Source organism: Xyrauchen texanus, chromosome 15 (genome assembly GCF_025860055.1).
Source record: "Xyrauchen texanus isolate HMW12.3.18 chromosome 15, RBS_HiC_50CHRs, whole genome shotgun sequence".
Lineage (NCBI taxonomy): Eukaryota > Metazoa > Chordata > Actinopteri > Cypriniformes > Catostomidae > Xyrauchen > Xyrauchen texanus.
In genome coordinates, this window is record NC_068290.1 from 26,008,785 (window position 1) to 26,036,238 (window position 27,454).

At 39.0% G+C, this 27,454-nt stretch overlaps 1 protein-coding gene across 1 annotated transcript; it reads right to left on the reverse strand.

The window, feature by feature from the left end:
* Window positions 1-1,391: 1,391 nt before the first annotated feature.
* On the reverse strand, window positions 1,392-27,391 carry LOC127655460 (calsyntenin-3-like). Its single transcript, XM_052143295.1, has 19 exons — window positions 27,094-27,391; window positions 26,175-26,241; window positions 17,977-18,099; window positions 16,003-16,213; window positions 15,494-15,702; window positions 14,064-14,213; window positions 13,226-13,411; window positions 11,873-12,160; window positions 11,607-11,719; window positions 11,210-11,369; window positions 9,606-9,665; window positions 9,227-9,375; window positions 8,997-9,145; window positions 6,597-6,823; window positions 5,702-5,863; window positions 3,938-4,083; window positions 3,612-3,747; window positions 3,125-3,309; window positions 1,392-3,026 (listed from the first exon to the last, which is right to left on the reverse strand). The coding sequence occupies exons 2-19, from the start codon at window positions 26,239-26,241 to the stop codon at window positions 2,877-2,879; spliced, it is 2,871 nt and encodes a 956-aa protein (XP_051999255.1). The 5' UTR covers window positions 27,094-27,391; the 3' UTR covers window positions 1,392-2,876.
* Window positions 27,392-27,454: the final 63 nt, after the last annotated feature.

Genomic DNA, 27,454 nt, shown 5'->3' on the forward strand with positions numbered 1-27,454 from the left:
TGACTGCACTCACCTCTACACTTAAAGGAGCATTCAAAAATGTTTACCCTTTAGAAATTAATAGTTCATTTGAATATCTGTTTAAAATGTTGTACACTCACATGGGATGAAGAATCCAATCATATCAGTATTCTATTAAAAGCTGTTTTATTTTCCATGTTGAGATGACATGACCTACTGACTTTATTATAGTAAACTCCCTATTATCAAACACTTTTGCTCACTGAATATATTCATAAATCATGTCTGACTGCAAATAAGGAATTTCTTCAATGGCATTGGCAACCGTATACGATTGCTTGTAAAGCTGTCAAAATTAAAGTTTAACAAGTTAATTATCCTTAATCGTGATTAACGTTTAACGTTAATACAGGATAAACCAGCATAAACATTTGTTGGAAGGGCGGAACCTTTGTTTGTGTCTGCCCGGAGTCATTACACTGACGTACACAACAAACACACACACAACAGGGCTTCCGTAACCTATTTATAACATTCACACTAATATTTGTATGTAAATTGTGAAGATTCTGTTTCGTATTCCCCAATATGTACATTATGTATGTCTCTTGCAAAAAACTAAAAAGATAAAATAATGGAGAAAGGATCCCTTAAGGCAATTTGTTATACAATACATACTCAAATGGGACTTTTTCAACTTATAAAATGTGCAATTTAATTACCACAGAAGCACATTCAATCTTAACTATCATGAAAATGCAGAATGAGATGTTGTTTGCAAGCGCTTTTCATGTGGAGTTCAAAGCAGCACTTGATGGTGGGGTTGATGCCCTGAAGAGAATCGTGAATACAGCTTCATGATTGCTGTAGCAAAGCAGATAGCCACAGTCTGCCGGTAGATTCATATTGTGGAAGATTAGAGTTTATCAGATTTAGTGCCTATTGCAATGAATATTTAACCTATGTTCTTTCAATTATTCAACCTCCCACTTAGACTTTGGGAAATGTTTATAGTTACTTAAATTGGTGCTATTTTAGTGCATTTCTATCTTTATACAGTGGAAGGCTTTGTTTAGAAAATGTTAATAAAGCATTATATTGTTACATATTGTTTTGGTTTCTTCCCTAAAAACCAAATAAATGCCTTTTGACCATAAAAAGTATATATATATATAGAATAAAATCGCAGCAATTTCAAAATCTGTGATTAATCGCAATTAACTAAGAAAATGTATGCTATTAATCATTATTACAAATTTTAATCGACTGACAGCACTGCATATGTAGCTAATGCTCTATCCATGTTGCTTAGTGTCAGTGTAAATCCAAGATGACTGCCATATTGACCATAACATAAACAAAACAAAACTGAGTGCACCTTTAATCAAATTAAACACAAACATCTAAATCCATAGACCACATGCTGATGTCATCTGTGTGTTTTTATTATGAATGTTTTGAACAGCATATTTCTTCAGACGGTTATCAATAACAATCAATCATATTATCCATGGTATTGTATCTATAAGTATAGTTCATTGTCCCAATGGTAACCATTGTAATAATATATTGTTTTAATTCAATGTTGTCCATTCCTAATATCACACTGCAAAACAACAGGCCTTATTTACTGACAGGTTTCCACTGTACACTAACACAGACAGAGAAATAGTCAAGGGAAAAGAGACAAGAGTGTGAGCTGGGAGGAGGAAGAGCAGCACAGTTGTACATTCAGAAACCAAAAAGCAGTGGCATTAGAAAGTGGAAGGATAAAGAGGACGAAAGGACAGGGAAAGGAAAAGAGAAGAAATGTTTAGACAAGTGTACATGTTGAAAGGGATGATGGCGTGATGGAGGTGTTCTAGGCATAATAACAATGTGCCTTTCTGTTGCACTGTGATTCATATATTACACATTTTTAAATTAAAAAATTTAACACACAAATAAATAGACATTCATCAAGCCAATCATTAACGCTCTTATTACTAATACTATCGTTGTCGTTATCACTGTATATTAACAATAGTGATCTTAGAAAAAAATAACTAGCCTATCTGAAAGTGCAAAAACTGAAAATGAAAGAAAATAATGGAACCAAAAAATGAGAATAGTAGTAGACATTTGTATTTACATACATTTAAGTACAATCAAAACTGCCCGTGTTGAGCTAACATTCTGAAACAGCAGAGGGCATTGCACTGTACTGTGTTGTTTGTTGTGAGAAGAGGTACACAAAAGATTTGTGTGTGTGTGTTTGCATGTGTAAGGTAATAATTCTGGTACTGTGATGCTTAAAAGAAAGCAATTTTATACCTACCTGTAATCTGTCAATCACTATTACTAAACAGCATTATTACTGACTAGTCCTCTAAATCTGTACATGTAAATTTGTTAGAGGAATGTATAAAGAGATAGATTGTGCAGAGGAAAAACAGCTTCTAAAGTTGTTGAGTTTTGGACTCCGTATATTGGGTACTAGACTTACATTTGTTAAAAAGGCTGTAAATTGTGACCTAATTTTAAAACAATTAGCTGATATGAGTTGATACTTTTACAGTGTTTCCATTGTGTCTGATACAGTGTAGTAAGCACATCATTTGATAAGGTTGAAGGATGAATGAATGTATTATATAATTGTGCCATTTATAAATATTGGGATCTGGGTCGAAAATGGCAAAACGTTAGTCAGATATCTGAGCAAGAGGATATGCATTGTGCATTGCGTTTGAGTGAGGGTACATTCCAGAGAGAAGCATTGCATTCATAGATTGAGAACCAATAATTATGTCACAGATGTGTTATAGAATTTAATTTACTTTGACGGTGTGTCTGTGTGTGTGTATATCATTTTAGTGGTAATTCCTGTATGTTCTGTGTGTGGATGGTTTTTGATTTTGTTGATAAAGCTAAATGGATCAGTAGCGTCTGGGAGCAGAGTCTCTTCCCTCTTTCTTGATGATGATTCGTTGGTCATCACTGGTTTCATCAGGCGAATCCACTACTTCCTCCTCATCATCACACTCTCCTTCCATATCTGTCGCAATGCCCATGTGGTTTTCAAATGACTTAAAGAGAGAATATAAACAGAGAGACTTATAAATAACATGAGTCAATAGACACACTGAAATTAATGCTGATATTTCTTGTAATTTTGGATTCATACCTCCATAGGGTTCACAATAATGGTGAGGGCAGAATCATCCCATTGGTTACTGCCTTCTTTTCCTCCGCCTCTTGCTCCTCCTTCACGACGGTGGATGGAACGGATGCGGAAGACACCAAGAATCACCATGACAACCAAGAAACCCACACAAACCATGATGATGACAGTTGCAGCCCCTGGAACAACTGTGTGTGTTAGAAGATGAGAGAGAATGTGTTTATTCTTTATTGTTTATAATTCTTTTAAGTAGTTATATCAAGAGGAATCACATTTTCCTTGATCTTTTGATATAAAATAGTTCATTGTACTATGAAAACATTCTGTCATTTTAGAACTCACAATACAGGACCACTGAATTCTAAATGTCAAGAAGAGATGGTGGAAAATTTCAGTGAAAAAAACTGGACTAACATTATAATATTATAATGGACCTCAGGGAAAAGGGGGGGGGGTTGTGTGTGTGTGTGTGTGAACACATGGGCAATACCAGAGTTGCGGTGTGGGTTGGGAAGTGTGTGTCCACTCAGTTCTCCAGTATGGTGGGATGGGTGGAGGAACTGCTGTTGAGACGCCAGCAGGTGAGACGGATGGTAAAGACTGTCCAGACTGTGCAGGAAGTTCACCTGAGTGCAAGAGAAAGCAAAGCAAAATTAGAGAGAGAGTATGTTAAATATGTATCAATTTAAGAGCTGTTCAGTCCATTGATGTATGAAGTTTCAGTGGTGTTCTTTGTCAGGAAGTGTGTGTATTGGTTAGTGTGGTGTTGTGTCGGTCATGGTGAAGGATTAGTGTCATGCTAGCACCATTTATTACCTCCAGTGTGAGCTCGTTGCTGGTGTACCGGCCATTCATTTCTGAGCATGAGAGACGGAACCTTCTCTCAAAACGGGCCGAGCCCTTTGCTAACCGATAGCGAATGGACCGCAACATATCCTCATACACAGAAATGGATTCCGCTCCTTAAACGGAAAAGTTAAAAATAGATTGTTCTCTACTTCCTATTAAAATAAATAAGAAAGTAGTCATGGCTAGTTTTTGCTAAAATAATGTAACATTTATCATTCATTAATTGTAGAATTAACAGAAAATAGATTATTTGCATTTACAGTGCCCGCAAAATGTATTTGGACATTTAAGCCAAACTAAAATATCAGTACATAAATTTTTTTTATAAATATTTAATTTATATATATCATTATTCATTAAATAAACAAACTATAAATCTTTGGCTTTTAATATTAATAAATATTATAAATATAAATATTTTACATACACCTATATACATACACTAATATATTAAAACCACCTGCCTAATATTGTGTAGGTCCCCCTCGTGCCGCCGAAACAGCATCAACCTGCATCTCAGAATAGCATTCTGAGATGATTTTCTTCTCACCACAACTGTACAGAGCGGTTATCTGAGTTACCGTAGACTCTGTCACTTCGAACCAGTCTGGCTATTCTCCGTTGAACTTTCTCATCAACAAGGCATTTCCGTTTGCAGAATTGCCACTCAATGGATGTTTTTTGTTTTTGGCACCATTCTGAGTAAATTCAAGAGACTGTTGTGTGTGAAAATCCCAGGAGATCAGCAGTTACAAAAAATAAAAAAAAAACTGTCAAAGTCTATTGTAACACAGATAAGCGCTCTGTACAGTTGTGGTGAGAAGAATATCATCTCAGAATGTTACTCAGAGATGAGGGTTGGCGCTGTTTTGTCTTTACAAGGGGGACTATAGGTAGGGGGTTTTAATGTTGTGGCTGATTGGTTTATTTGAAAAATATAATAAAAGTGGCATTTATTTCCAAGAGAACACATTTCAAGCTAAAGCATTTTAGTGTTTAGTGTGTATTGTTGAAAAATTAAGACAAAACGTATTTGGACACTTTCTGGTTGTCAAACATTAATGGAACATGTCCATAGTTAAAGGTGCTGTACGCTATTATTTTCATGGAAAGGTATGTAAAAAAAAATGTCTACTCCCTGAAAGATGTTAATGAAATAAATGTCATGAGGTATCTCACTGTTCTCTGTGACAGCTCTAGACTGTAAACAGTTTTCTGTAAACAGAAAAAAATTAAATCGTCCACGGGACGAGAATGCTTTTGTAATAATGCTTTTTTTTAGACAACAAATTTTGCTCGATGTCGGTCTCAATAAAGTTAATTTGGTGTCTTTGGAGTGCTATGTTTTGTAAAGAGGAGGCGTGGCTAATCCAAAGGCTCAGCTTGTGGAAATTCTAGAAGAGCTAAAATTGCTTAAAGCACCTTTAATGTGATAAATTACACCTGTTACTCTGTTAGAACACTGTGTAAACTTAAAGGGGAACTGACTTCATACATCCACAAACAATGACCAGTTTATTAAAAGTAGTTTAAAAAAATGGCAGACAAGTGAAAAGGACAAATAGAATAATTTGTTTGAGGGTGCCACATTGTTTGATATTGTGTTATCTAATGCACTTAAGTGTTCAAATACTTTTTTGGGCCACTGTAAATGGTACTTTCCCATTGTTTATACATTTTTCCTCATAATGGGTTTTCAACAATTATTTTAAATAAAAAAAGTCAAATGACCTGTGATGGCAATGTAGGCTGTTGTGTTTATGATATCTAGCCCCCTCTCTCTTAATGCTTCCATGTCCACCAGAAGCCCCTCCCTTTCTGGGTTTAGCTCCTCCCCCAAGGGCTGGACTTCACACCCATCCAGAGTGTGAGCCACAGCATCTGACATCAGTGCTGATAAAGAGACAGAGAAAATCATAATTATTCTCTACGCTTTGGCCGTCACAAAAACATGAGAGCAGAGCAAAGTTCAGCTTAATTCATTGCATAAGCCTAAAACTACAGATAACAGAGACCAGGATGAAGTGACAGAGCAAAAAGGTAAAGTACAGGTTAACTTGTTTGGTTCTCACTTTCTACGATAACATAGTACACTTGTGATAAACAAAGAAACTGGAACTTGACCTTGATTTCTATCTAGTGTATCTATGCTGCACCACCCCTGGGCAAACACAAAACAATATCTTAGATTGCAGATCTTTTGTTCTTAAAGCTAAAGTGCATCATATTTCTATTAATACTTTCCCAGCTTGATATGCAGTGAACTATAAATAAGCCATTCATAGGCTGATTTCCCCTTAAAACTGCGAACACTATAGCACTATCAAAACATTCCTGTTCATTTGAGCATCCCGACCAACCTGACATAGCAATATTGGCTCCACCAATGGTGTGAGTTTGGGGCAGGACTATTTTCTTTGAACCAATGGAGGACAGGGGTCATTGTTTTATCAGTTCCGTTTGGTGATGCTGGTGGCACATATTCTGATGTTTGATAATTTTCTATGAATAAATTAATTGAATCCTTTTTGGCTAAAAGCTCTTTCATTGGTTGTACATCAAGCTGTGAGTTTACAGATTAATGTTAAAGGTACAGATGTTCAGAGATGTTTTTTAAGAAGCTTACCGCCTCCTTCCATGCCCTGTGCAGCTGTGTTAACAGCATGAGACAAGGAGCAGACAATACGGAGCTCAGGAAACAAGAGGACGCCTTGAGGGCCCTCAAATTCAGCGGCTGGCCGGGCTAGGTGTGGTCCCACCCCAGAGAGAGAGATCTGCGGTGCATCAGGCTGGAGCACAACCAGGTAACCCTCCAGCTGTCTCAGAGAGAGACAACTCTCTTCACTGAAACACCTGCAGAATGACAAAGAAGATGACTTCAAGGATACTGCAGCACAGTTGGACCTAACCAGACAAAAGCAGTTATGAGAATATTTAGATACAAACAACAGATGATTAAAATGGGTACATTTACACTACTGTTTGTACAATCATGCATGCTCATATGATTTCATGTAAGCGTGCCAATAAATCTGTGTCACTGTGAGCTGCCTTGTAAATTTATCTCCGGTTATCATGGATGCTGCTACAGCTGGTCATTATGACCATTTGACTTCTGTTTTGTACTGTACATGCTTCCCAAAAAAAGTTCTTATTTCTGTTTAACTAACACCAAACCAACCACTCACTGCTATACGCAATGCATAATTTAAATTCATTTAAACTGACTGATCTCAGTTCAGAAGACTCTGGGCTCTCAGTAAAGGGACAAAACAACATGGTGCCGACCACAGTGTTTGTGGAGAAATTTCAACAAAACTACATCTGGTAAAAATCCTAATAAAATTTTTACATCGAAACCTGTTTGAGTCAAAGATTAGAGTCTCTAGTTTAATCCGATATACAGTTTTATTTAAATTTCAGTGATTTATCATGTAAAACCACGCTGCTTAACACAATGTTAACTTAAGTGCATTTTTTCCTTAGAAATCCTATATTTACTGTGCATTATCACATTGAGAACCAATGGGTTCATTCAGAAGCTGGTAAAGGTTTCTTTCAGAGGCTTTGTATGGAGTTAGGATGAAAATAAGGTGCATTTCAAACTGGTCTGAGACCAGTACAGACAGAGAGCACACTGGAGGTTAAGTTATTCACTAAATAGGCAGCAAGGGAGTATCCTATACCTTTATATGCTGCTAAGTGCATTCGATTCTAAAATCTGACCAAAAGTTCAGTTTCAGGCTGCAAATTATGTTTTAACCAGTCAACATATTTGGCAGACCTGGGACAATGGAAATCAGTACATAGAAATGTCATGTCATGACATCAGAAATAGAATGTATAATTTTATTTTAACATGGATGGCAGTGATTGGATGATGCTGGTCATTACTTTGAATCAGAATTTACTATGCTAATTTCTGATGTAATTCACTCCTGGAAACAAAATCAACAATTTGATTTGAAAAATCTTTCTATTGCTTGGTATTATTTAAATTTTCACAACTTAGTCACGCTGTCCACATTTTTAGGAAATCTATTTGCTCTAGAAAAATTTGTTTTGCACATTTCTTAGGTGCTACTAGTTACAAATAAATAAGAGAAATCAAAAATGCACACAACAGTCATGCTCGAGTGTCAGGAGGTTAATTCTCTTCCCCATATTTTCCTTCAGGGTAAGCTGTCTCTTTAAAATCCTTTTGTCAAATGAGTAGTATATCCAGAAACTGTATTTATTATGCAGTAGGCAAATAATACCTGGATGATACACTGCATCTGCTGAGATTCTGAAAAGTGGAACCAGTGGACACTTTGCTATCCTAAAAGGCTACACAAGCTGAGGAGCTGTCAGATTCAAAAAGATAAAAATAAAAAAATGGCAGAGAACTGTGAGCCAGGTGAGCCACTGTACATGTTCAACCCTTTAAGCTCTGAAGGTGTTTTTAAAGATTTCCTGTTTCAGTGGCATGCCCAAAATTATAACACACACATAAAAAAAACTATGGGGGTCAAGTGTTTGGGCATTGTAAAGAAAACTTTTCAAATTGATTTAATGATATAGATTATGATAAATTCTAAGACTAATCTTTTTTTTCTTATTTTTCTGATTTTACATTTTATATATATATATATATATATATATATATATATATATATATATATATATATATATATATATATCTGTGGGTAAATAAGGTGGTTTTGAAAAACTGCATTTGTTTTGTTCCCAATCATGTAAAAAAAAAATATTGATATGACAAAGCAATCAAAAGTTATAGCATTACAAAATTTACAAGCCCATCCTTAAAGTTATTTTTTAGTTAATTATTTAATTTCAACTTTGGTTAACAAATGAAACCTACTTTTCACCAATTTTCTGAGAAAATGCAAATGCAAATACAGATATAATATATAATATACAATATTCAGCAAATTAACAGTCTGTAATCATGAGAATTTAGATATGCTGAGCCAGTGGAAATTAACAATTTACATCTATTTTAGCATGTGAATGGTTTATTTACCTGAGAGAAGTAGTAAGTTTCAGAGGACGAACGCCAGGGGTGGCAAATCGTAAAGAGTTCCTGTATGTCACCTGCTGAATGGCACGGTTGAAACTTTCAATGTCATCTCCTTCTAACACCAGCACAGACTGGCTAGGGTTTACATGCACCTGAGAAAGAGAAGCTGGAGTAAGTAAAATTAGGCTAGTTTAAACATTAAAGGAATATACCCTGAAGTAGCTGTATAGTACCTTCATGCCTGAGCCCAAAGTCTCAAGGTCTCCGAAATCAAGCCCCTCTCGACAAGCATACAGACACTCCACCACACTGTGTGGCTCCACATTTCCTGGACGCACCGTTACCCCTGACAACAAGCCCTTGTAACCACTGACAAACTTCTCTATGTATCAAAAATGAAAATACACATCCATTTTATATGCATCAATACATGGTCTTTTAATGAACGTTAAAGATGCATTCAGTTATTTTATACATGTTACGCAGGCCAAAAGGCAGTCATTTTGTTCTTATATTGACACCTTACATTAATGCAGCATCAAGCAAAAGCGATAAGTTTTGGTTAATGCGTACTGCACTTTCTCATTCACAATCAAACTGTGTGAACCTCACCTGTGTCTTTACTTTCTGGCATGGTGTTGTTCACAATGTCTTTCGGTTTCTCTTCTGGCTCTGCAAAAGGATGGAGAAAGGAAGCAATAGTAATTTTAAGCCTCAGTCCAGTGACAAAACTTCAGCTGCGATAAGGGTGTTTAAATGGGTGATTAACACAGGCTAGGTGACCCAGTTAGCCAAACTGCAGGAGACTAAAAGATTGGGCAACTCTCTACCTCACACATAAATTAAGTGAGTGCCACAGCGTGTAAGAATGGTTCCGTTTAGTTGAATAATTGATGAGTATAGAAGTATTATTTGCTAATTTATACATGCACAGTCTAAAAAAGAACATGACTGAAGAAGATGTCTGCTCCACCTACTGCTGAAATCTGTTTTCACACCAACTCAAAGATTTGTCACATATGACTAGGTTTGGAAATTGAGAACCATCTTGAGATCTTATTTAGAACTGGTCCCTTTTAAAAGAATACTGGAACCAAATTATTTTTATAACATTCGGTTACTTTAACAGTTCTTGAATGTCTGCATTCTTCCATGGATGTGGACATTTCTCTGCTAAGGAATCTATAACCTCATGCCAAAATAAATCATGTTTTAGCTGAGATGCAAGTGAGCTTGCAATCTGAATTTAATATAATAAAAGAGAATGATTTGTGAAAGAATGACTCTTATGAGCTGGTTCGTTTTGATGAATCAGTGAAAAAGACTCCCAAATCAATCTCAAACTCACGAGTAATCAGTTTATGTAAAATTTGAGGCTTGTGTGAATTAAATCAAGCTAATTACTGTCTCTTTTTTCATATGAAATCTTTAGGCTTACTCAGTTGCTTTTGTCTCCTTCATGTAATCCAAGGCTGACTATATGTTCAGTGGGGGACTATGTGGTGGTCATGCCATCTGTTGCAGGGCTCCCGGTTCTTATTTTCTATTTGCAAAAGGAATGTTTGGGAGTCTAAAATGTATATTTCCTATTGACACACTAAAGCCGTAGATATAAATAGCCATCTAAAGAATTTTTTCAATTATGTGCCTTTTGCACAGTACTATTGGTAGGACCAATATAAGAATCATTAATGAATTTGTTAAGGAAACGCAAAGGTTATGTGGAATCAAAATGATGACATTTCTCTTACACATTTCATGCATAAATTTGTATATAAATCAAGACATCCAAAAAAAATAACAATAATAAGAAGAATAATATATGTTTTTCTATTCTAACTTCAAGTCATGTTTATTTATAAATTCCAAAAATAAACCCCACATTTTACAAGAGATACCTTTTACCCTTTAAAGCATAAGATGTTTTTTTCAACTGATAAGCAGACTGACAATTCTCTTATTGTGGTGTTGTCTGATTATTATTATTTATTTATTTGTGTGTGTGTGCCTTCATGTTAATATCCTTTCCAGTATATAATCATTATTGTAGATATATTTTTTTATTACATATTTTTCCTGAGATGACAATAACCAAGTGGGTAGGGAATATTAACTTTCTATTTTGTTTTGTTAAATATGCAAAATCTGTATAAAAAATCATTTAAAAATAAAGAAAGATGATTCCCATTCCTATATACAACTGATTGAAAACTTACCCCAGCATGCTCCAATGACCAGTCGTTGGTGTGGTGCAGGGTTGGGGATAGCTCCATTGTCATGGATGAGAGCAGGGTCAAAGGTCACACCATCCACATACAGAGTGACAGAGGGAAACTGCACACTAAGGGACAGGTGATGCCACTCACTGTCACACACCTGTCAGAGTTTAAAGATCAGCAAGTTTTAGTTTGAAGTATACTATAAGTTCTAAAGCAAGACACAAAAACAACAGATGAAAAAAGCCAGTTCTTGTGTTCCAGTGATTGCATGACCTCTTCCTTTAACCCCCTATATTGTAAAATCATCTGGCTAGCTGGCCCTCATATTTTAAACTAGATATTCTTTAGTGTATAAAATTGAATTAACCAAGAATTCCCATCACGTCTAGTTTACCTGCTCCAGTTTCCAAAGGAATTTGACAGGCCTAGCAGCAGATACATCCGGCCAGTAGAAGAGAGAGAGACGACAGCCATGTACCGATAAAGAGTAGTGAGAGTACGAGTCATCTGGAAATTAGACCAACACAAATCAGCTCACTTAAAATCAGACATTATTCACAATTATTATGATAAAAGTCTTTGATTGTACAAAATTATAAATTAAAATATTAATATATTGTGAAATCACATCCTGTTATCAGTTTTACATTTCTGACTGACCATTCTTTACAGTACTGCAGACAATAGTCTCCTCCCCTTTACGGGTTCCTCTCGCCTGATTGGCTGGTGGTTGTGTGTTAGCCCCTCCCCTTCGCATCCAAAGCTGCAGTGTGAAGTGGTCACCAGATACCGTTAAAGCAACGGAATCAGGTACTACAGCAACATGGGTGGAGCCATTGAAGGAGAAGACCAGGGATGAATCAGAGGATGGCAGAGTTGGCAGCGCAGCAGTCCAATTGGTTGCAGGAGATGGGGGTGGGAGAAGGTCAACTTCACCCCTCACTGCACCTAAAAAAGGCCATAACATAGGAAAACAGATTACTGATTTGGTGTTTGAAATTTCAACTGCGAATGAACCCTGAGAATTATGGACATAAGTGCATGCTCATTTCAGAGGATTTGATTCTATGATTTATCTGTGGAGAACTTTTTTTGTATAAAACTATGTGCCTATCAGACATGTTCCCATCTGCTATAAATGAAATGAACAGTTGGTCAACAGAGACTGCAAAAGATAAAACTCCTAGTCCTCAACAGACTGCATTTTCACCTAATCAGTTGTAATCCTCATGAACAAGGATCTGCTCCAGTAATTACATTAAGACCTAAAATATTTTAAAGTGATAGTTCACCAAAAAATTACAATTCTGTCATCATTTACTTATGCTCATGCCATCCCAGATGTGTATGACTTTCTTTTTCGGCTGAACACAAAGATTTTCAGAAGAATATATTAGCTCTGTAGGTCCATATAATCCAAGTGAATGCTGACCAAAATTTGACAGCTCCAAAAAGCACATTAAATGCAGCAAAGAAGAAATCCAATGGTTTAATCCATGTCTTCTGAAAAGATCCAATCAGTTTTGGGAGAGACAGACCAAAATATAACTCCTTTTCATTATAAATCTTGACATCAGCAGTCTCCTTGGTGATAATGATTTCAAGCTAGTTCTAGTGCTCTGTGCATGCGTCACAATGTAATCGAGCTTGAAATCATGATTGTGCCTAGAGACTGCAATGGTAAGATGTACAGTAAAAAAAGAGTTATATTTTCAAAATCGATTAGATTGCTTACGATGACATTGATTAAACCACTGGAGTCAAATGGATTAATTTTATGCTGCCTTTAGGTGCTTTTCAGAGATTAAAATTTTGGTCACCATTCACTTGCATTGAATGGACCAACAGAGCTGAGATATTCTTCAAAAAATCATCGTTTGTATTCAGCAGAAGAAAGAAAGTCATACACATCTGGGATGGCATGTAGGTGAGTAAATGATGAGAGAATTTTCATTTTTGGATGAACTATTAAAAATTTCCCAGGCCAGCAATTGGTGTGGCTCATAAACGTACCACAAAGCCTGCGCACAGATCGATCAGAGTAGCTGTCCCTGTCACAGCCCTTCCCAATATGACCCGTCTGAAGCTCAACAGTAGCCTGAATATTCCAAACCGTCTCCTCACACGTTTCCAAGTGCAGGTTCGGGAAGAGAGGGATACTGCCGGAGCCAGGAATATATTCAACACGCTTTGACCATCCTGTAATTCAAACACACATATATTATAGACTACTGTATTTATAAAACGGATAGTGCTGACATAAAATTCTGATTGGATGCGCCACATATTTTATATATTGTTTTTTATTTCTTTTTTTGATCCCCCTTGGTGCCGTGGTTACTCACCTCAATCTCAGTTGCCTCTGAGACCGTGCCTCTAATCACATGGCTTGCTGTGCATGACACCGCAGAGACTCACAGCACGGGAGGCTCATGCTAATCTCCGCGATCCATGCACAAATTACAACATGCCCCATTGAGAGCGAGAACCCCTAATCGCGACCACAAGGAGGTTACCCCATGTGACTCTACCCTCCCTAGCAACCGGGCCAATTTGGTTGCTTAGGAGACCTGGCTGGAATTACTCAGCATGCCCTGGATTCAAACACGAGACTCCAGGGGTGGTAGTCAGCATCAATACTCGCTGAGCTACCCAGGCCCCACAAATTTTATATTAATATGCCAAGATATGCTAAATTGTTTGGCAACCACAAACAGACAGTTAGGATAATGAAAAATATTACTTGGCAGAAGAATTGTATATTGTAATAATTATTAATTAATGTAACTATTGAACATTGGTGTATTTTATCATATTTCTGTTGCCACCGTTAAATGAGCCGAGTAATTACCAATCCAGCCTGGCTTGCAGGAAGGTTTGACTGTGACTTTGACCTGAGCATCAGCCTGAGCTCGATTCTTCCCACAGTCAAAGGCTGTCACCCAGAAACTGTGGACATGCTGGCGTTTGGAATCCAGTGGCTCAGTATTCTTTATGTTCCCTGAGTTTGAGAGAGAGAGAGAGAGAGAGAGAGAGAGAGAGAGAGAGAAAGAGAGGTTTATTCATCCAGAACTTTCGAAAATATGAAAGGCAAAGGCAGACCATACAGAATTGTAATCGAAATATGCACAATAAGAAGTAAGAGAGAGACAACAAACAAAGCAGTGAAACAAGGCAGAGCTCCTTTTTGGTCAGAATTTGTTATGTTACAAAATGTCGGCTATTGATCGTCGCTCCTTTGGGGCTGTTCAGAAATTTGCCCAAAAAACCTGCTGAGTATTAAAATGTCACCTCTGGCTTTTACATTAAAAAAAAATATTTGCATACTAAAGGCTTGGTGAGAATAGATGCAAAATTATGGAGAAAAACTATGGTGAACTGTAGTTCTGGGTTTTATCAGTGCTAGGCATTTTACATTATTTCTGTACAATAACATAAATTATTGCCACAAATAATGTAGATTGTAAGTTATGATCTCACTTAAAGTGTGTAATTTCAGTGGCACTACTGATACCAAAAACAATTGCAAAAATATTTATTGTTTTCATACAGGTTTCCCTAAACATTCCCTTATCTTCCATTGTTAGACACACAGATAGACCCGCCCCAAACTCATTGGTTGAGCCAATGTTGCTATGTCAGGCTGGTTGGGATGCTCAAACAAACAGAGCAATATTTTTATAGTGCCACGAGTCAGTGTTTACACTTTTTTGGAAATCAACCTACAAACGGCTTGTTGTTGTCTCTGCATATTAAAGGTGCTGTAAGTGATTTTAGTCATTCTGGAATTTCCAAAAACTGAGCCGTTGGATTAGTCACACACCCTTTTTCCAACACCCTGCACTCCAAAGATTCCAAATTAGCTTTATTGAGACCAACAGGAGCAGAAATGGTTTTCAAAACAACAGCAGCAAAATAGCACCTTCAACTGACAAATATTATGAACAAAATGGCATAAAGCCTCAATAATTTGCTGCAACTATAATACTATGCGAATGCGCAAACTGACTGACAGGAAGAAAGCTCATAGACACATTTTTGTTTGATGTTTACAGAGTCTAGTTCTGTCACAGAAAGCAGTACGCTATCTCATGACACTTACTGTATTTCAATAATATCTTTCAGGGAGTAGGACTTTTTTTGAATACCTTTCAATAAAAAAAAAAATCACTTACAGCACCTTTAAGTCTGCATTGTAGAAAGTTTTAACGTTGAAAAATTGACATAATTGACAAACATTAAATATAGCTTTTTTTGCTAGTAAAGAGTTAAAGGTCTCACCATCGTTGTCAATGGTAAAAGGGACATTAGGCGTGGTGATGTCATAGAAGCAGATCTGGCTGTATTGAGGGGAGCAGTCAGCATCCACTGCTTCCACCCGCACAATACGATCAAACAAACGACCCTCGGGCACCGACGCCTCATATCGATGCTCCACAAAGACTGGAGAAAACTCGTTCACATCATTTACACGAACATGAACTGTGGCTCTGTGAAGAAAGGGTGTTAAGAGCACTATTTAGACAGGAAAATACAAACAAGCAGAAAACCATGAAACATGTTTGAAAAACAATTACATTTGTCAGGTTTGGAAAGCCAAGTTTAGTTTGTCATTTGCACAGCATGGTACACTGGGCAATGAACTATAAAAAAAAGGCTAAGATTGTAGCCACATTAGGCATGTCAACATAGCTATCTAATTAAAGTAAAGTGAGTGGGCAGTACTGAGGAGGTATATCAACATACGAAGATGGTGAGAAAGTTGAGACAGAAACTGTAGTCTCACTTACTTGTGGGATTTCTTGCTGTTAGTGCCATCAGGACCCTCACCGCAGTCATAAGCCTGGATAGTGAAGCTGTGCTCCTTCTGACTTTCACAGTCCAGGGGCTCTTTAGACCGAACTAGACCTTCTCCAGTGGAGCGGTCCAACACGACTGCTTCAAACTGTGCAGTACCAGAACCACCTGGTCCATTATGAACCCTAAACCCACAGATTTCCCCTGAAAAGAGAGAGAGAAGTTAGTGTTAAAAAAATCTGCAGTAAAATAATACTTTTTTATAAAAACCTCATTTAAATGGAGTGAACAACATTGTTTGTAAAAAGGGCTGTTGAGTGCTCTCCACACTTGTCTGTGTTTAGAAAGTGCTGTCACACATGACACGGCACTGTGAATGTTAGCTCAGCCTGTGGTGGGGGAGGTCTATCATCTTTAATCCCTGTTAAATTTGTGTAAACATAATGTGTAATTCCTAAACTAGCTATCTGAAGCTTCAAAATAGTCAATGCCCACCCCACACCCCCTCCCATAAAACCCTCACAACAACCCCTTGTCTATAGCCTGTATACTAATAATGTGATAACAAGCATGTAACAACACACTATTACACAATTACAATGAATGAAAAAGAATGCCATTCATCTTAACTAGTCTTCACATAGAAGCAGAATAGCTTATATGTATTTGGGAATTTGACAAATAATATGGACATAAGACATTTTTATTCAACATAGATTTTAGATTAGCATGGTTTGCATAGATTAGAATGTATAAAGGGAGAACAGTGTTTCCTCTATATTCATTCTGCAGCGGTGCTGCGCCACTGCTAAATTAAGAGCGCCTATGTTGGGATTTCACATGATTCGTTTAATTTTCTTGATGCAACATAAGGCTTGTCAGCCCCCGTCAGCTGTGCACTTTCTACACTGCAAAAGGGACCCCATCACACACAGTGACTTACTCGTCCACTTACTAACAGTGACGTCACCACATAATAGCATGTGTCAAACTCGCTTAATTTCAAGGGGCCCGCAAGCACATTTCTTAATGTAGGATGGCAGGGGATCACAACGTTTCACTGAACAATCAGTTAGTGCTTTCCTCTTGAATATTAATGAGCCTTCCACATTTTGCTCGCTTCAAAAGTGGAATTAAACAGCGCTACACTGGTCAATTATCAACACAGCTCAATCACGGATAAAGCAGCATGAGCGCAGAGCAGGTGTGGTAATTCACAAACTGGTCTCAACCGAACAACAGACTATTTTATATGCGTTTGTGAACCAGTGAGATGCGTGGTGGGGTTTGCGAAAACCCGGTTGAATGCGGTACAGAATTGTCTGTTGCAAAACTCTTATGTCTGTGATGAAACTAGTTTAAAACAAACAGACCCTCTTAACTGCACTGACAAAGAAAAAAGGACAAAACATCAATTAGAAGGCATTTACAGTAAATTCTCAGATCACAATCAATGCTGTCCTGTCAAATGTGCATTTCTATGCATATAACATGTACAATTATTTGCATGGGTGCTACCAAAGCAGGTGCTGGTGCCACATTTTCAAAGGGCCCTTTGAGGGCACAAATAAACCTTGATGTGACCCAGGCTGAAATTGAGTTCGACACCCCTGTTTTAATCTATTCTTTGACCAACACGTGTTAATATGGGTCCGGTATTGCGGGTTTGTGGACGTGCACACAACAGCACCGATGTTGAAAAAAATCCTAGGGGACACACAGGGAGAGTGTATGTTTTAGGTGCTGTAACCAACAATGTAACAATTAAAATGTTTTGCATAAATAATAATTTTAGAAGGAAAAGAAAAATTCTGTTTAAAACACGAAGCTTTACATGAAGTATTGAATGTCACACTGCAGGGCACTTTTGTGATTGTTTGAAATGTTAGTTGACTACTAACCCATTTACAAACTTATTGGATACATGTTAATATGACAGCATTATCTAAAATGATCATCATCTTTACCAGCGTAGTGCAGTGGTGCATCTTTATCCAGGGCGAACAGAGGTGGGTTGAGGAGGACAGTATTGTCGTTTTCCATGACAATCCCCTGGTACTCCGTCTCGATCCATGGCTTGTGTTTATTGGCTGAGAATGAAAAATTACAAAAGCAGGGCAGGGTGTGAGATCCAAAAGAACAATCTGTGATTGAAAATAAACAACAATTATTTTGGCCAAGACTAATTTTATGAAGGTGAGTGAGCAAAGATTCAAAGATAAACATAAGTCGATTTATGCAAAATTACATTAGCAGCAGATGGTGCAATGATTTGGCCAGCTGCACATAAACATAACACTTGCACATTTAGTTCCAAAAATACCAATATGGGGATCCACACTAGCCGAAAGTGACTGACGGACACACACACACGCACACACACACACACACACACACACACACACACAAATAAAGACACAGCACGCCACGCCTTACTGCTTTGCAGAGAAATTAGGTGTAGAAACAGCATGAAGTATATTGCACCTATCACTCAAACACAGACACACAGCTCTCTGTGAACACTCTGAGAAAGACCTGAATGTACAAATCTCACTCTCAATCAAAAGCATTTTAAAATTCTAAAAATGAATGAAAATTGGTTCAGCTGTAGAAAATACATTTCCTGTGGAAAATGTTCAGTGAATCAAACTATAAATATATATATATATATATATATATATATATATATATATATATATATGAGAGAGAGAGAGAGAGAGAGAGAGAGAGAGAGAGAGAGAGAGAGAGAGAGAGAGAGAGAGAGATAGATTTTCTGAGTTACCATAGACTTTAGGCAGCTCAAACCAGTCTGGCCATTCTCCGTTGACCTCTTTCATCAACAAGGCATTTTCATCCCCAGAACTGCCACTCAAGGATATTTTTTGTTTTTGGCACCATAATGAGTATATTCTAGACTCTGTTGTGCATGAAAATCCCAGGAGATCAGCAGTTACAGAAATACTCAAACCAACCCATCTGGCACCAACAATCATGCCATGGTCCAAATTAATGAGATCACTTTTTTCCCCCTACTGTTGGTTGATGTGAACATTAACTGAATCTCCTGACCTGTATCTGCATGATATTATGCAATGTACTGCAGCCACATGATTGGCTGCAAGAATAAGTAGGTGTAGTGGTGTTCCAAATAAAGTGCTCATTGAGTGTTTTGCAACTGTGTGTATTTTAAATGTGCAGTAAGCGATATTAGCCGTTCTGGAACTTTCAAGAGACTGAGCCGTCTTTCCAAAATACAGCTCTAGTGGTTGTCAAAAACAGTATCAAAATAACGCCATCAGCTGTTATGAATCTGAATATGTCATTAAACCTGAATGATCCTCTTCAACTACTACACTATGAGAACGTGAAAAATTATGGACAGGCAGAAAGCACATCAAAGTCTTCTGAAAGGCTGATCAGAGAATTTGTCCAGTCACATTTTTGTTTGCTGTTTTACACAGTCTAGTGTTGTCACAGAGACCGATGAGATATCTCAGGACACTTATTTCAGTGATATCTTTCAAGGAGAAGAAACATTTTCTGCTTACAGGACCTTTAAGGTTTATGGCCCCATTCACTTCCTGATGATTTTTGCTTCTTCTTTTTTAAATAAACGAGAGATGAGTCAAAAATATTATTTGTAACATTATGCCACAAATGCTTTCGACAGAGCTAAACCTGGAACATTCCTTTAAAGCTGAATGTGTCATTTCTCAATGTTAAAATAGGCCGTAAGTGTAACAATGAACCAATGGCATTTCAACAATTGGGGCGGGACTATCTTCTTGTCCAACAAACGGCACAATGGCAAAGTGTCCAGAAAACCTGTTTAAAAGTTAAATATTTTTCAAATTCTGTTTGGTGGCGCTAGCGGTGCACAAATTACACACTTTGACTTTAAAACTACAACACTGGACTTGTGATAATATACAATAGTACACTAAAAAGTTGTCACCTTCAATTTTAACCATAAAGAGCTATTTCCAACCTGATCTAAAATTTGTTTTGTTTGTGTAACCTAATGTATTCAGTTCGATTCAGTGATATTAAATAATATTTTAATGTTGACAAGATTGTGCCGCAGATGGCTGCTTTGGTGTGGAACTCTCTAGCATTTTTGTTACTTTTGTTTGTTTGTCATATCTTTTCGTCACTCTTTCCCAATCAGTTTCACCAGGGATGAACTGCTGAATATTTGGCAGAGCATTCCTGATAATTTCTTGCCGGTGTTTGAGTATTCAGACGTTTTATTAGACATCTTAATAGGAGGCACAGCGGTGCTCTACAAGTGATCCAAAAGACACACGCGAGGGAAGCGTGCAGGCTTGCTTGTGAAGCTTCGTCAACTTAGCTATAGGACTCCGCTGCAGAGTATTCATCTCCGAATGTCCACTCCCTCGCAAAAACAACGGACAAACTGCTTCTGCTCACTCAAACAAATAAGGACTTTTCTAAGTCCACTGCTCTGTGTTTCACAAAAACCTGGCTGAATGAAGCCATCCTGGACAACGCATTTCATCTGCTGGGCTTCCAGCTGTTCAGAGAGGATTGCATTGTGAAAACGAGAGGCAGTGGAACATCTGGTGTGTGTTTATATCCCGCCACAAGCGTGCATGAACGCAGCATTGCAACAGCTGGCTGATCACATTATTATTATTCTTGGCGATTTTAACAAAGCAAACCTCACCCGTGAACTGCCAAATTAAAAACAATCCATTGCATGCCCCACCAGATACAGAAACATACTGGATCACTGCTACATCACCGTAAAGTATGCATAACGCTCTGTCCTACGTGCAGTTTTAGGACACTACTGTCTGGTTCATCTTCTTCAGACCTACAAGCAGATTAGTAAAGGACTGTAATGAGATGGACCAATGAAGCAGAGCTGGAACTACAAGCCTGCTTTGACTGCACTGATTGGAGTGTTGCAGCCACAGACCTGGGCGAGCTCACAGATACTGTGACATCAGTTTCTGTGAGGGTATGTGCATCCCTACTAGGACATAATTTACCATTCAATAATGATAAACCATGGTTTATGGGAAAACTCAGACAGCTTCGTCATGCCAAAGAGGATGCTTACAGAAGTGGGGATCAAATATTTTACAACCATGCCAGGAACACATTGGCTAAGGCAATCAAAATGGCTAAAATAAGCTACTCTGAAAAGTTTTCAGCCAACGACCTTGCATCTGTGTGAAAAGGCCTTAAAAGCTTCACGAAGTACAAAACCCTTCACTCTGTAGAGAGTCAACTAATGGATGAAAAGCCCAGTCTCACACCCCTCCCCTGCGCTGATCTTAACTTCACAATTCACACACACTCCAACACCTCCTGGAACCCCCCTCCTGCTACTCAATCTACACTTATGATCTGTGAGGAGGATGTGTGCCGGGTCTTTTGGATACAAAAGACAAGGAAATCTTCAGGCCCAGATGGTGTTTCACCTGCCTGTCTGAAAGTCTGCACTTACCAACTGGCCCCAATCTTCACACAGATCTTCAATAGATCACTGGAACAGTGTGAATTTCCCTGCTGCTTCAAATGCTCCACCATCATTGTCGCTCTCACATCTGTAGTCATGAAGTCATTTGAGAGACTGGTTTTGGCCTACCTGAACGACATCACTGGACCCCTGCTGGACTCCCTTCAGTTTGCTTACTGAACAAACAGGTGTGTGGATGATGCTATCAATAATGGACTGCATTATATACTGCAACACCTCAACAGACCTGGGACTTAAACATGGATCCAATTTGTGGACTTCAGTTCAGCCTTCAATGGCATCATGCCTAATCTTCTCTAAACCAAACTAACCCAGCTCTCTGTGCCCACTCCAATCTGTCGATGGATCACCATCTTTCTGACAGATAGGCAGCAGATAGTGAGACTTGGAAAACTCACATCTGGGACCCTCACAATTAACACTGGTGCTCCTCAGGGATGCGTTCTCTCTCCACTGCTCTTCTCTCTGTAAATGAATGACTGCACTGCAAAAGACCCCACTGTCAAGCTCCTGAAGTTTGCAGATGACACCACATCTCGGCCATCATCTGCCTCATCCACGATGGTGACAAGTCTGTGTAAAGTTGGGAGGTTGATCAGCTGGCTGTCTGGTGCGGTCGCAACAACCTTGAGTTGAACACGCTCAAAACAGTGGAGATGATGGAACTTCAGGGGAAATCCCCCCCAACCACCACCATCCTGAAGAGCACTGTGGCAGCAATGGAGTCATTCAAGTTCCTGGGCTCTACCATCTCTCAGGACCTGAAGTTGGACACCCACATAGACTCTGTGACATTGTGTAGAAGTCTCAGCAGAGGTTGTACTTCCTTTGCCAGCTGAGGAAATTAAACTTGCCACAGGAGCTGCTGACACAGTTCTACTTGGCCGTCATTGAGTCTGTCCTGTGTAAATCTATAACTGTCTGGTTTGGTTCAGCCACGAAATCAGACAGAAGAAAATTACAATGGACAGTCAGAACTGCTGAGAGGATTATTGGTGCCCCCTGCCCACCCTCCAAGACCTGTACATCTCCAGAGTGAGGAAGCGTGCAGATAGAATCACTCTGGTCCCCACACACCCTGCCCATGCCCACTCCCTCTTTTAACTGTTGCCCTTTGGCCGGTGCTACAGAGCACTGAGTGCCAGGACATCCAGGCACAAGAACAGTTTCTACCCTCAGGCCATTTTTCTCATGAACAATTAAACTGCCTCAGGACTCCCCCAGAGTGCATTAATGTAAATACATATCTCATGTACATATGTAAATTCAAATATTTAATTCAATAACTGTACATACCCCTACCTTGCAAATACATTACCACTTGCACATGTAAATATGCCATTCTTTTATATGTCATATTATTTGTATGTCTACTTAGAGTCTTACCTTGTTTTATATTCTGAGTCTCACTGTAATGTTCTGTGTGCACTTGTTTCTCCCATCACCAAAAAAATAATAATAATTCCTTGTGTATGTGAGAACACTTGGCAAAAAAAGCTAATTCTGATTCTTTTGATTCTGATTATTTCTGGCATAAAACCATTTAATTTAGATGTTACCAAGCACATCAGTGTAGTAGACTGTAGTAGTGCGTGCTGACCACTAACACATACAGCAGTCTGTGTGTAAATCTGAGGATTTTTCATGCATGACAGTAAGTTGACAACCTCACTCTCGTATTTCAACTCAATCTCTCTTTTTGGGAATTTACTTTTACTACCAATCCCACTCTCTCTCACCCACCCACCCACACCTACTTTCCTCCCTCTCATCCCTCACTCAGCCATATAACATTAATCTGAGCATCAGACAACTGGATTACTCTTCGGATTACAGACTGAGAGACATCACTTTGCATCTCTGGAACAAACAGAGAATAATTAATTGTAAATTAAGAAAAATAGCATCTCTGGTTTTCCACATCCCTAAAAATAGCATAGACAAGAATAGATAAGCTTTCGCCCTTTTCTTCAAGGACAAGACAGTTGACTTCACACTCTCTTTCTGAAAATCTTATGTGCATCCTTCCCCACTCTTTCTGCCCATATTCAAATTTTCCAGTATTGCTCTCTCTTTCCATCAGTTAGTCTACATATCTCTGTCACTACCTATCATCTATTCTGTCTCCTTTTTCGTTTTCTCTTTCAGTGTATCATTCTACTCTTTCTTATCTCAGTCTCTTTGAATTTCACTTTCTTCATCATGTGATCTGTTCTCATGTCACCTTGAGATACAGCCTACCCTCTGGAATTTAGAATAGAATCCTTTATTTTGGTCACACATTATACACACAGTTTTTTGCATATATACAGTGAAATTTATTAGTTTTCACATATCCCAGCTAAGCTGGGGTCAGAGTGCAGGGTCAGCCATGATACGGCGCCCCTGGAGCAGATAGGGTTAAGGGCCTTGCTCGAGGGCCCAACAGTGGCATCTTTGGTGGTGCTGGGGCTTGAACCCCCAACCTTCTGGTCAGCTTCAAGGCCACCACCATCATCCCCATGCCAAAGAAGTCTTCAGTGTCCTGCCTCAACGACTACCGTCCCGTCGCACTTACAGCCATCATCATGAAGTGCTTCGAGAGGCTCGTCATGAGGCAGATTAAGACCCAGCTGCCCCCCTCACTAGACCCACTGCAGTTTGCGTATCGTTCAAACCGTTCAACGGACGATGCCATCACCACAACCCTCCATCTGGCCCTCACCCACCTAGACAATAAGGACTCATACGTTCGAATGCTGTTCATAGATTTCAGCTCAGCATTCAACACAATCATTCCCCAGCACCTGATTGGAAAGCTGAACCTGCTGGGCCTGGACACCTCCCTCTGCAACTGGATCCTGGACTTCCTGACTGGGAGACCTCAGTCAGTCCGGATCGGGAACAGCATCTCCACCACCACCACACTGAGCACTGGGGCCCCCAGGGCTGTGTGCTCAGTCCACTGCTGTTCACTCTGCTGACTCACGACTGTGCAGCAATGCACAGCTCGAATCACATCATCAAGTTCGCCGATGACCACGACCGTGGTGGGTCTCATCAGCAAGAACAACGAGTCAGCATACAGAGAGGAGGTGCAGCGGCTGACGAACTGGTGTAGAGCCAACAACCTGTCCCTGAATGTCGACAAAACAAAAGAGATGGTTGTTGACTTTAGGAGTGCACAAGGTGAACACACTCCGCTGAACATCGACGGCTCCTCTGTGGAGATCGTCAAGAGCACCAAATTTCTTGGTGTTCACCTGGCGGAGAACCTCACCTGGTCCCTCAACACTAGCTCTATCACCAAGAAAGCCCAGCAGCGTCTCTACTTTCTTCGAAGGCTGAGGAAAGCACATCTTCCAACCCCCATCCTCACTACATTCTATAGAGGGACTATTGAGAGCATCCTGAGCAGCTGCATCACTGCCTGGTTTGGGACTTGCACCGTTTCGGACCGCAAAGCCCTGCAGAGGATAGTGAGGACAGCTGAGAAGATCATTGGGGTCTCTCTTCCCTCCATCAAAGACATTTACAAAAAACACTGTATCCGCAAAGCAACCAGCATTGTGGACGACCCCACACACCCCTCACACAAACTCTTTACCCTCCTCCCGTCTGGCAAGAGGTACCGAAGCATTCGGGCCCTCACGGCCAGACTGTGTAACAGCTTCTTCCCCCAAGCCATCAGACTTCTCAATACTCAGAGACTGGTTTGACACACACACGTGTCCTAGGTTGCACTTTAACAACTGTCACTTTATAACTGTCTGCTACCTCAATAACTGCTTTGTGCATAGAACATTATCTCATAGTATGTTATGTTTACATTTTTAGAAACTGTCATCTTTTTGCACTACTGAGTACTGGTCGGCGCTGCACTGTCTATTGTCCTGTTCATTGTCAGTAATTTGTTGTAATGTCCTGTACTTTTTGCACATGTTTGCACGTGCACTTTATATAGGTATATATAGGTAGTTTATATAGGTATTTTATTTCGTTGTGTAGTCTCATGTGGTCCTATGTTGGTCCTTTGTTGTTTTTATGTAGCACCATGGTCCTGGAGGAACGTTGTCTCGTTTTGCTGTGTACTGTACTAACTGTATATGGTTGAAACGACAATAAAAACCACTTGACTTGACTTGACTTGACTTGAGTAACCCTGAACCTCAAACCACTGAGACACCACTGGATAGTTCACCCAAAATGGATAATTCTGTCAACGTTTACTCACCCTCATGTTGTTCCAAACCTGTATAGCTTTCTTTCTTCTGTAGACCACAAAATATATTTTTTATCATGCAATTAATGGTGACTGAGAACATCTTTCGTATTTCATGGAAGACAGAATGTCATACGGGTTTAGAGTGTATGAGTGTGAGTATATGATGACAGAATTTTTATTTTTGAGTGAACTAACCCATTAACCGATGCAGTCTCTCCAAAAACACTCTTAAATGTACATAAGACAGGGGAAGCATACACCTTATAAAAAGTACTGTAATATAGATCAGAACAAAACAGCCTAAATACTGACATCGCATAACATGATTCATTTAATTAATTAAATTAATAATGAATGAATTGGTGCATATAAATCTGCTGTAAGTGCATTTCCGCACTTAATCATCAACACAATGCTCAATATCAACATTCAAAAGGATGGAGGAGACTGACCTTTGTTGCCATGGGCAACCGAAGTCAAGCAAAAGAGGAGAAAGGAGAGAAAACTCATTCTGGCCATCTGAGGGAGGAAGGTAGAGGCAGGTAGAGGGGAAGGACAGAAGGAAAATACATGCATTAACCTGATATCAAGCAGTTTATGATATAGAGCAAAGAGGACATACAGATGAGAGCAGATATAGAGACATCACACTGGGGTTGAATTCTCATATCACATGCAATTTTACTAACATTCCTTAACATCTTTAAACTTGAGTTTTCAGACAAATACTCTGCTCTATGTAAATGCGAATGTGATGTGTAGACTAATACCGTTGACATCATTTTTGTAGCTATGGCCTAGTGTGGCCGAGGAGCATAGGCTCATATCTAATAGTTTGTCGACTTATTTACAATATTATATAGGGTATTTTTACCACTGACAATCAACGGTTTGAATAAAAGCTTCATATTTAAGACATAATATGAGTATGGGTGAAATTGATAAGTGTGCGCATCCTCGTTCACACGCGCGTGCAGGTGTATCCCGCGAATGTGTGAGCGCACACGGACATAAAACAGGATTGTTAACGGAATAACAAATGGCCCACGCTTTGCCCATGTTGATTGCAGACAGATAAAAATACATTGACTATTTATCTGTGTCTTTTACGTAAAACAATATATATTTTTTTATAAATATTAAAAGCTGAAAACTTAGATGACAAGGAGAGCACGGGTTTTTCAATGTGTTATATCTCACATATATGCGACAAACATGCATCGATTTTTTTTAAGCCTGTAGGTCCATTCCCGCGCCTCGAAATCATCCTCTCATCGCATATCTCCAAAACAGAAACAGCGGTCTATTACCTCAGTCCTATTCGTAATATTTAAATGAGACATATTATTTTGGGATCAAATGTAACGTTACCGTGAGGTGTTAGATGGTACCCTTCTCAACCTCCTCTCAGCATCCGTCACACACACTTTGACAGCCTGATGCCCGCCGACACACGAGCACAGCGAACGCAGCGGGTGGACCGTTGGGGGGCTCCTTTGCCTCACGAAATTTTTTGAACTGGATGAAGGATTGAAACCGGAATTTATAGATTAAATACCAAGAAACCAATGATGTTGGTGGATAACGTGAGAAAAACAGACGAAGCAATAGCCGCGGTATCTCCTCCCTCTAGCAGTTTCTTAACCCGCCCACACTGCGTCTCTCTCGCTCTCCGCACTCACTCGCGATAAGCGAATTTGCCACTCCCACTATAGTGAAGGGTTGCTTCTTA

Coding starts and splice junctions, on each gene's coding strand:
- LOC127655460 (XM_052143295.1), bottom strand. CDS start 26,241: ATGGCCAGAATGAGTTTTCTCTCCTTTCTCCTCTTTTGCTTGACTTCG. Junction 4,084..5,701: donor AGCCTACATTGCCATCACAG/GTCATTTGACTT, acceptor TTTCCGTTTAAG/GAGCGGAATCCATTTCTGTG. Junction 3,748..3,937: donor GCAACGAGCTCACACTGGAG/GTAATAAATGGT, acceptor TCTTGCACTCAG/GTGAACTTCCTGCACAGTCT.